The sequence below is a fragment of the Diceros bicornis genome, chromosome 13 (genome assembly GCF_020826845.1).
Source record: "Diceros bicornis minor isolate mBicDic1 chromosome 13, mDicBic1.mat.cur, whole genome shotgun sequence".
Lineage (NCBI taxonomy): Eukaryota > Metazoa > Chordata > Mammalia > Perissodactyla > Rhinocerotidae > Diceros > Diceros bicornis.
Window position 1 is genome coordinate 15,228,279 of NC_080752.1, and position 10,944 is coordinate 15,239,222.

The 10,944-nt window shown below is 45.8% G+C and overlaps 1 protein-coding gene and 1 long non-coding RNA gene across 3 annotated transcripts in view; one reads left to right on the forward strand and one right to left on the reverse strand.

The window, feature by feature from the left end:
* The window catches only part of ECHDC2 (enoyl-CoA hydratase domain containing 2), a 23,870-nt gene extending 17,265 nt beyond the window's left edge, over window positions 1–6,605 (reverse strand). Inside the window, exon 1 of one of the 2 annotated variants that reach the window (XM_058552444.1) lies at window positions 6,143–6,605. In XM_058552444.1, coding sequence (XP_058408427.1) covers window positions 6,143–6,275 — 133 coding nt within the window. In that variant the 5' untranslated portion in view covers window positions 6,276–6,605. The remainder of the gene's footprint in view (window positions 1–6,142) is intronic. The other variant, XM_058552443.1, reaches the window with a different exon arrangement.
* Window positions 1–10,382, forward strand: part of LOC131412632 (uncharacterized) — a 22,417-nt gene extending 12,035 nt beyond the window's left edge. The window contains exons 2-3 of the long non-coding RNA XR_009221819.1: window positions 1,740–2,006; window positions 9,966–10,382. This is a non-coding gene — a long non-coding RNA (uncharacterized LOC131412632). The remainder of the gene's footprint in view (window positions 1–1,739; window positions 2,007–9,965) is intronic.
* Window positions 10,383–10,944: the final 562 nt, after the last annotated feature.

Genomic DNA, 10,944 nt, shown 5'->3' on the forward strand with positions numbered 1-10,944 from the left:
TGGTGATGGATGTTAACTATTAACTAGACTTATTGTGGTGATCATTTTGCAATATATACAGTTATTGAATCATTATGTTGTATACCTGAAACTAATATAATGTTATATATCAATTATACCTCAATAAAAAAAAAAACCAACTCTTACAAAAGTAAGATAACACAAAAGAAGATATACAAATGGCCAATAAGCACATAAAAGATGTTTAATTTTAGTATCAAATAAATGAGAGTTCTAGAAAAGCATAATGAGATATGACCACACACCCAGTACAATGGCTAAAACTAAAAAGACTGAAAATAAAAACCAAGTGTTGGTGATGAAAAAAAAACCCAAAACCCTACATATCTATTGAACAGCTCCAATATATAATAAACCGTGGGAGTTACAAGTTATGTAACAGTGCTTGCCCTCAAGGTGCTACAGCCTAATACAGGTAAATTATAATATGAGGCCATGGGTAAGCTAAGTACATAAAGTACTGTAATAGGATTACAGATGGCAGTTCATAGGTGGAAGCATTTGAGCAAAGTAAGAATAGGTGAAAATTTTCATTTGAGGGATGAGGTGTGGTGGGAAAAATACTACAGGTAAGGGACTACCCAGTTTTTTAATGTCAAAGTTTTTTTTTTTTGTGAGAAAGATCAGCCCTGAGCTAACATCCATGCTAATCCTCCTCTTTTTGCTGAGGAAGACTGGCCCTGGGCTAACATCTGTGCCCATCTTCCTCTACTTTATATGGGACACCTCCACAGCATGGCTTGACAAGTGGTGCGTCGGTGCGCGCCCGGGATCTGAACCCTGGGCCGCCAGCAGCGGAGCGCGTGCACTTAACCGCTACACCATGGGGCCGGCCCCTAATGTCAAAGTTCTTGAAAGCTCAATCCAGTATCTCTTTATTCAATCATTTGTACAATTATGTATTTAACACATGCTGGCCTCTGTACTAGACACTGTGATTCCAGAGACCAGGGCAGACCCAGTCGCTGTCCTCTCGGAACCTACAATCTAGCAGAGAAGACAGAGATTCAACAAATAATTACTGTTTGTGATGAGAGCACAGAAAACAAGGACAAGAAGGTGGGAGGTATAGAATGGGCAGAGGGGAACCCTAGTGGAGAAGGTCAGCGATGACTTCTTGGAGGGGAAAGTGAGTGACCTTTAAGCTAGGAGCTGCGAGATAGAGGGAGCACGGGTGAGGGCCCTGAGTGTGGTAGAGCAGGGAACTGTAGGAAGGATTCTACAAAATACAAAATTTGTAGAGCTGGGCCTCTTAGGGTTTTTCGGCTGGACTTGAGAATTAAACTGATATCAAGCAGATTAACAGGAGAAGAGCATACAAATTTATATAAGTTTTATGTGACATTGTAGCCCTCCTAAGGAGATGAAGACCCCCCAGAAATGGTAGAACCTACATGCTTTTATAGTAGGTTGATCAAGAGAGGCAATTGTGGAAAACTAAACTATGTGGGGAGGCTAAAGGAAGATAAGAATTATTTTAACAAGCTCTGTTTGTACAGAATTCTCTTGACTTGGATTGCCTCTCAAAGAATGTTTCTTTTCTCCTGGTACGGGGAGGGCGTCTTTCACATGGGAGTTTTTATCCTCTATTTTCAGGAATAAAAGGGGAGATTAGAATGCCCTTCTTGTATCTGCTGTTTTTTCAAGCGCCTTTAGCTCAAAATAATACTTATGCCAAAGTGGTATATTTTGAGGGGACATATTCTGCCACCTTTCAGTGTCTTCCAGAACTGGAGGAGTTCACAGCAAAGGCAGAGTGGAGTGAGGTGAAGCAGGAGAGTCAGGAGAGCCTGCACTTGCTCTGCTGCCCCTTCTCCTCCTCCTCCCGTGTCTCCCGTGTGTTTGCCTCCTGTATACCCACGACTGCCCTGCATACCTGGCCAGCCCAGAACTCTCCTCTGCGCTCCAAGCCTGAATATCCAGCCACGCACTTGACTTCTCAACCAACGTGTCCGAAGATGACCAGTCTTTGTCCTGCTCCCTTGGTGAGTGAATGACTTATCGACCCAGAAGTGCGTCCTGTTGCCTCCCTCTTCCTCACCCTTGAAATTTACTCAGTCTCTGAGGCCTGCCAATTCAACTCTTAAATAGATCTCAGATTTTCAGCTCACATTCCTCCTTGCAGCCACTAACCTGGTGCTGGCTCTTTCCTCTATTACGTGGATCACCCAACTGGCCCTCTTGCCCTCAGTCTTGTTCCCCCTCCTCCCTCCACATTCATTCCTTCATTTGGGTCAGAGTCATCTTTCTAACCCAAATCCTACCATGTCTCTCCTCTCCCCTTTTCATCAAAATAAAGTCTAATCCTTAATACCACCCACAAAGCCCTCCACAATCTGACCCTTACACTCCACTCTGGCCTCAACTCACTCCCCTAATCTGGGCCAGGTATTGGGGAAGAGAGACTGGCTCTGGGCAGGGGCTCAAATACTTTTATCCCTTCTCAGCCATTTCCCCTCCTGTAAAATGTCGGGGATGGACTAGAATAGTATTTACCAATCCTTTTGCCTTCAAAGGCCCGTTATTATTTTCTCCCAGAGTTCTCAGCTTTGTCTGTGGAACAAGCAGTATTTATTAAGATGGTATTCTCAGTGTGAGTTGATCTGTGACACAGAGAAGGGCCAATGAAATTTCAGGGCTCTCAAGGGACAGAGTTTTCAATCAGGAATTAGAGAACTGTGGTCCAGGACAGAGAACTGTAACATTCAGGCTAGGTGGGCTTCCTTAGCCTCCCCAGAAACCTTTAAAGAGCTCTTTGAGCCCAGCAGGTCTAGAAGTCCCACAGAGGAACTCAGATGTCCCCAAGGTCTTCTCCAGCTCTGGTGCTCCAGAAGAGAAAATGCTACAACTTTGGGGAAGGGAACCTGGTAGATGGAAACCTCATCAGAGGGGTTGAGGAAAACAGTCTAGGCCCTAGGTCACTGTGGCAGACAGACTCTGGAGTGGCCCCCATGTTCACATGCTGAATAATCCTCTTACCTTGAGTGTGGGCAGGACCTGTGAATTGCTTCTAACCAACAGAATACAGATAAGGTTGTAAAATGTCACTTCCAAAATAAGGTTCAATTCTATGGCAAAGGTGATGAGGTGTGACCTCTGTGATTAGGTTATGATGTGCATAAGACTCTGTCTTGCCAGCACAAACTAGAGAAACTAGTGGACCTGTGGAGAGGGTCATGTGGCAAGAATCTGTGGGCAGCCTAGCTTGTAGGCGTTGAGAGCGGCCTGGCCAACAGTCAGCAAGAAAAGAGGACTTCAGTCCTACAAACACAGGAGGTGAATTCTGTCAGTAACATGAGGAACTTGGAAGCAGATCTTTCCCCAGTCAGGCCTATGATGAGACCACAGCCCCAGCCAACTCCTTGATTGCAGCCTGGTAAGACCCTGAAGCCGAGAACCCAGCTAAGTTGGGCCTGGACTTCTGACCTACAGAAACTATGAGACAATCAATGTGTGTTATTTTAAACAACAAAGTGTGTAGTAATTTCTTATGTGGCAATAGAAAACTAATACAGTCATGACGTCTGTGATTGACAGAAACTTTCTTCTCTCGTCTTTGCTTTCCTGTTCTGTCTTGCCTTTCTCTCTGGCTAATTCTCTCCTATCTTTCATCTTTATCTCCTCTCTCCATCTTTATCTCCCTCTCAGAATACTAGCTGCCAAATCTTAAGGTGCTTGGCTCCAACCACAGCTCTGCCACACACCAGCTCCATGGCCTTGGGCAAATATTTACCCTTCTGCCCTTCAATTTCCTGATCAGTAAATAGAAATAAGAAGAAGGTTGTTATGAGGATTAAAAGAGATAACGCACATAAGTGCTTAGCCAGAGTTTGTGGGTACAGTGAGCAGGGAGAATGCACAGATGCTGGGGAAAGTCTACGACCCACAAGGTATGAACTCCAAGCTGGGAGCCCTGAGGAGCCAGGCAGGGTGTCTTTGGCTTTCATTCATTCATCTGACACTATTCAATTTGCACTACCACATGCCAGGCCCTGGAGAAATAGAAAGGGTTCAGCCATGGTCTCTGACTTTTTAGTTGAGCCCTGATTCTGGGAACATTGCCCTTTCTGGGCCCCAGCAGTGGGGATGGGTCTGCACTGCAACCTCCTCCTCTTACCAAACCCACCATGCCACTGGCTGATGATTTCCTTAGCAGCTGTCCTAGGGTGACTTCTGTTTGCATGGCCTGGATCACAGGCTAGGTGATGTGGGTGGGAGTCAACAGAAACCACTGGAAGGTAATAAGGAGACCAACCAGTTTAACAACCTCTTACCATATAGAAGTGAAACTGTGGCCCGGAAAAGAAGAGAATTTGCCTAAGTTAACAGCTGAACCCAGCTAGCAGTCCTCACTCTCAAAGAGCTAACAACCCATGAGGGAGACAAGTCCAGACACATTGAAAGTAAAGGGACAGTGGGGAATGGTAATTCCAGGAGGATTTCCATAGGCAGGAAAGGAGGTGACCCAAGTTGGGCATAGCTAGAACAAAACACAGAGCTGGGGCAGCTTAAAATGAACCCATTGGTAGAAGAGAGAAAATGGAAAGGTTGGGTTGTGGTGGAGAGCCTTGAATGCCCTGCCAAGGAGTGGAGTCAAGCCATAAAGAAGAGTGAAGAGTGGTTAACAAGCAACAGGTAAAAAGAGTGGTTAACAAGGGCAACAGGTAAAATGTGACAGTGCTCTGGTGCCATCAGCCCAAGTGGAAGGCAGAACCTGTGGCTTCGAACATGAACATCAAATGACCCCAAAGCATTTGGGGGGTCGGGGTGGGGTGTGGTCCTCGTGTGGGAGTCTCTTGGCGTACAGGCGTAATCTGTTGATCCTTGTTACTTCTGGATAAAACTTTCCACTATTTGCAAGGGAGCCTTAAGGTCTATGACCTGTGATAATTTTTTTTACTGATGTACAAGTCTGTGTTATGAGTCAATGAATTATCAGAAGAGACAGTGATAACCTAATAGTTGAGGACACAGGTTTTGAAATCAGACCTTGGTTCAAATTGCATAACTTTTCTGTGCCTCAGTTTCTTAATTTGTAAAGTGGGGAGAATAATTATAACTATCTCAAGGCAAGTGCTGTTGCCAGTTTGGCAATGAACTAAGCATGAGAGTAAGGGGAATTCTCTAAGACCCAGCAATCCCACATGGCCAGAGAAATTCTCACCAAGTGATGTAGTGGGACGCTGGCAGCCCCTACACATCCATCAAAAGTGGGGATGCACATTAGAGAATAGTATGCAACAGCAGGGAGCAAGGAACTAGATTTCTATGGCAAAGCAGCTCTTCAAAATTTAGTATGAAGTGGGAAAAAAGGAAGAAATAGGAGATGTATGGACTGCCATCTGTGTAAATTAAAACTCGGACACAAAGGAAGCTACATCAAGCGCAGAGACGGGTTCGGATTGGGGAGAAAGTAAAGACAAAAGAAGGGCTTTGCCACGATGGCAACGCGCTGCGGACTGAGGAGCGTGAGGAACCCCATCGAATGCACTTGAAGTCCCAGAAGAACCCAGCAACACAATGCGCAATCGAAGGTGTTTTCTGCTAGTGACCAGTGCGAACTTTACCCTTTGAGTCAGCGGGACGCAAAAGTCAGCCAGAAGCCGCAGGGCCAGCGCTCCGAGAGGAGGCTCCCCTCCCACTCCTCCTCTGCCCTCCCCTCCATCGCAGCCCTGCACGGCAAGCCGGATTGGCTCCGCCGCCTCGGCCCCCTGGAACTTTTCCCTCTTGGCCCAAGAGGCCTTTTAAAGCTCCTGTTGGGGGATGGGAGGCGCTAGTACCTAGTCCTGCCCCTGAGCGACTCTTCTCCCCTTCCTCAGAGCCCCAGACCACCGAATAGGGGACTGACGGGACCAATATTGACACAGAGTCCCACCCCAACAAGGGTCGGAGTGGCCAGTAGGTGGTCACCCACCTTTCGGGCCTTCAGGAGGCTTGGAGAGCCTAGACTGGGATGCAGGAGATTTGGGATCAAATCCTCAAGCGCACTGAGCGACCCGCTTTCCCGGTGCTGGTCTCAGTCTTTCCGCGTGCAATGGGCGCGCTGGCCCTGGCGGCGGCGCCAGGCGTATCCTGCTCAGCGCGGCCCGGGTGCGTCCCAGCGCTTCCTGGGCGCACTTACCTTGCTCCGGACCCGTCAGGGAGCGCACTTGGATCTCCCGGTCCCCGGCCGCCCCGTCGGAGGCGCAGCCGCGGGTCCGAAGGGGCTTCCAGGGCCGTGGAAGGCGCAGGACACTGGTCAGGGCGCGCAGCATCGGGGCGCAGGCTGGGAAGGTGCCGATGGGCCCCTTCGCCGCCTCCTCTCCGGCTGGAAGTTCGCTGCTCGGCCGCGAGGCCTTCGCAAACTGCTCCACCTATGGGCCGAGAGGCCATGCCGCTCTCTGCCCCTGTTGGAGACCGGGAGACCTGGGTAGAGGAAAGCCCAGCTCTGCTGTGTGGTTTGGACAAGACTGTCAACCTCTCTAAGCGTCAATGCTTTAATCTGTAAAGCAGGGATAATAGTAGTGACTACTGCCAACGATAAAGAAAGCTGGACCTAAACTCCACTTGGATTTGTACAGAGGTGACTGGGAGTTTTAAAGGGAGAGAGGGGATAGGGAGGTGGGTGAGTGGGGACTGTATAGTGTCAAGGGAAGTGAAACATTCCAAAAGGCAGGAAGGAGGCGGGGTCAGTCCATCTGAAACCCATCTGGGTTTGCTAACTGGTGCTTATCCAAGCTTAGGCTCCCACAGAGACGGGCAGGTCTCAGCCAGGTGTTGGCTGGAACAGACAGTCAACTCTTTTGGCAGCCTGGAGTTTTCTCAGGTAGGCACTTTAAGTGGGACTAGGGTCATCCTAGGGATGTGCCCTTGAGCTGTTAGAAAATATGTTAGTGTTTCAGTCTTTATAGGCCAAGGTGGAGGCCTAGTGAAGAGGGTTCAGAGGAGCCTGGCTAGAGTTTGGTGAAGGAGAGAATCTTTGTCACTATGTCATGGTGGTATTATAACAATTGAATGGGGTGTGTGAACCTTGCTTACATGTATGCTCAATAAATGTTATGTCATTTTTAAAATGTCATTTCGTTCATTCTAGCATTGTCTACATTCATGGACTTCACTGCCTCACCTCCCATTTGCACCTCAACTCATCCCAATTTTATACTCAATGATTGCAAAAATATTTGTGAATGTGAATCCCTAGCTTCTGCCCCCACTGTCCACCCAAACTGCTTTTGTAGAGGTCATCGGTGGCCTTCTTTAGTTCATTCTGGGTGGATCAATAAAGAGTGTTCAGTGAATGCAGTCCCCTCCCCCACCTTCCACTTGCTGTAGACCCCAAAGCCACTAATGATCCTGGCCTACAACCAATGGCTGCAGTGTTATGCAATCTAGAAATAAAATTCTCTCTTTTTGAAGTTGCTGGTGCTTGGTGGGGTCATCACTATGTCCATTAAGATTTGAAAAAAAATGGGCTCTAGGGGCTGGCCCAGTGGCAAAGTGGTTAAGTTCATGTGCTCCGCTGTGGCGGCCTGGGGTTTGAAGGTTTGGATCCCGGGCGTGGACCTACCCACTGCTCATTAAGTCATGCTGTGGTGGGCCGGCCCCGTGGCTTAGCCGTTAAGTGCGCTCGCTCCACTACTGGCGGCGCGGGTTCGGATCCTGGGCGTGCATTGACGCACCGCTTCTCCGGCCATGCTGAGGCCGCGTCCCACATACAGCAACTAGAAGGATGTGCAACTATGACATACAAGTATCTATTGGGGCTTTGGGGGAAAAATAAATAAATAAAAATTATTAAAAAAAAAAAAGTCATGCTGTGGTGGCGTCCCATATACAAAATAGAGGAAGATTGGCACAGGTGTTAGCTCAGCGACAATCTTCCTCAAGCAAAAAGAGGAAGATTGGCAACAGGTGTTAGCTCAGGGCCAGTCTTACACACACACAAAAAGGCTCTAACTTGCTTCCTGGGTCTGGTGAGAAACTCGTAAGTTCCTCTCTGTGACCATCAAGATTAATTGGGGTTTATATCAATCCTGGTCATTTCTGACCCCTCACTGTTGCTTCCAATGAATTAATTCAGGTTATGGATCATCTGGCCATCCCTCCATGTCCCTTTTCTATTATATTACTGGACACAACTCCAATTCCTTCTCTCCTTAAAGAATCACAGAGACGAGACGGCATGAGAAAGATTTTTACAGAAGGTGGGAGAGCAACTGTAGACTTCACCTCTCATAGTTAAAGATACTAGTGCTGTTATGGACTGAACTATGTCTCTCCAAAATTCATGTGTTGAAGTCCTACCTCCCAGTACCTCACAATGTGACTGTATTTGGAGATAGGGTCTTTAAAGAGGTAATTAAGTTAAAATGAAGTCATTAGGGTGGGCCCTAATCCAATATGACTGATGTCTTTATAAGAAGAGGAAATTTGGACACAGATGGGTATAGAAGATAGACCATGTGATGACAGAGGGAGAAGATGGCCATCTACAAGCCAATGAGAGAGGCCTCAGACAAAACCAACCCTGCCAATACCTTGATCTTGCACTTCTAGCCACCAGAAATGTGAAAAAGTAAATTTCTATTGTTGAAGCCACCCTGTCTATGATACTTTTTCATGGCAGCCCTAGCAAACCAATACACCAAATAAAGAAAGTTCTTTTCCTAAGAGGAAATCTAGTGTCTGGTTCTTAAGATAACAAGGTGCTTCCTCTCTTCTCTATATTATTATTGTTCCTGGGACTCCAAGGAAGCTTAGCAAAAGAGCAAGGGAGGTAGGACACAAGCAGCAGTAGTAACAATATGGCTATAGTTCATAAGAACATTTTTTCTCCTTTTTAATCCTGCTGGTTTTAAGCAGAAATAATCCCTCAGTAATCTCTGAACTATAATAGGAATTTGAAAAACCGTTGTTTTAGTATAAAAGCAATAAATGTAGAGCACTCACATTGCTAATGGGAAAGTCTTTAGTGGAGAGCAATTGGCAATATTTGTCAGAACTATAAATCATCTCCTCTTTGACGCCAAAATTCCAATTTTAGGAATTTAACCTACAGATATACCCACACAGATGTGAAATGACACATGTACAAGGTTATTCACTGCAGCATTGCTTATAATAGCAAAAGACTGGAAACAGTCTTTTTTTTTTTTTTTTTTTATTCATTTTTCCCCCAAAGCCCCAGTAAATAGTTGTATGTCATAGCTGCACATCCTTCTAGTTGCTGCATGTGGGACGCGGCCTCAGCATGGCCGGACAAGCGGTGTGTTGGCGCTTGCCCGGGATCCGAACCTGGGCCGCCAGCAGTGGAGTGCACGCACTTAACCACTAGGCCATGGGGCCGGCCTGGAAACAGTCTTAATATGCATCAGTAGGGGATTGGTTAAATAAGTTATGGTACATCCATACATTGAATACTATGCAGCCATGAAAAAGCATAGGAAGCTCTTTATGCACTGATATGATCTTCACAGTCTGTTGCAATATGAAAAAACCAAGATGGCAGAATAATGTGTAAAGAAAACTAAAATTTGTGTTACAAAGGGGGATAGCATTACTTAGGTATGCATGTATATATTTGTTGGTATTTACATAAAATATTTCTGAAAGGATGGAGGAGAGGAATTGGGGAGCTAGGAATACAAGTGGGAGGGAGAATTTTTACAGTTTGACCTTTTGTACTTTTTGAATCTTGATTCATGTGTTCAATATTATCTACTGAAAAAATAATTAAAATGAAAACAAAACACAATGACAAAAATTAAAGACATGATATAGTAAAAATAAAACTAATACATACACAAGGTCAAAACATTCAAACAGTACAGATGGATATAAAATTAAAAGAAAAACTACCATTCTCCTGTGAAATGAATAAACAAAATCTCAACTAAATTCTAGTCAGGAAGGCCTATAGGGGGAGCTCTCATGCACTAACATACATCATCAATTGCTCCAAACAGGAAGACACCTACACTTGCATCTCCCACAGGAAGTACAACTACTTTACTACTGAAGGAAGATTTCTCTTCACATCTGGCAACAGCCCAGCCAATGAGAAACACCGGAGCTCAGCCAATGAGAAGCCATTACCACCCAGAACTGTTACTTTCCTCCAATGGACTTTCAAAAAAGTCCCTCCCTACTCCCTCTTTTGCTCTATGAAAGCAAGCCCCTTCTTTTGTCTCCCGGAATTTGCTGTAGCATGCACACCTCGATTGCAATTCTTTTGGCTATTCCCGAATAAACTTGTTTTGAGGGTAAAATAACTGGCAAATTTGCTTTTTAAGTTGACATATATGGTGTCAGAAGTGGGATCCAAAGGAGGTGACCCCCCTGAGAGACTGTGACCCCCAGAATCAGTTGAGGTACCCACACTGAGCCCTTATGCTCATTGCTTCTGTTGAGTTCCTGCCTGCTTTCCATTTGGTAAGTATTCTCTCAGATTCCAAGCTCTCCTTGCATTTTGAGCTCTCTGACTTTATTTGGGGTTGGGAGAGCTTTTGTCTTCTTAGAGGAGAGACTTTGTCCTTCGCGGTTCAAGGCTCTGTCCTTAGGTTCAAGGCTTCATCCTTAGTGAGTACTCAGTTGTTATTTTCTGAAGCAGTAGTACAGTTCCTTTTGAAGCTCGGGCTTGCTGAAAATCTAGGAGTTATTTTTTGGTTTTCAGATTACTTTTGGAATCAGGGCTGGGAATCCAGCAACTTGCTTTTGTTTTTAGATTCCTTTAGAAACTTCCTTGGGTTTTCAGAGGAAATTTCAGAAATAGGATCCCAGTCATCTAAATGTTCTAAGGGAAACCCTCCTTCAGGGACCCCGGCTGGGTTTATGTTTAAGAACTATGCGCATTTTTACGCACAGTGGGCCAAACTGACCAGGAGTAGTCCAGAATTACAGTGGCCATTATGGGGAACTTTCAATCTCCCCAAGCTCATTTTTCTT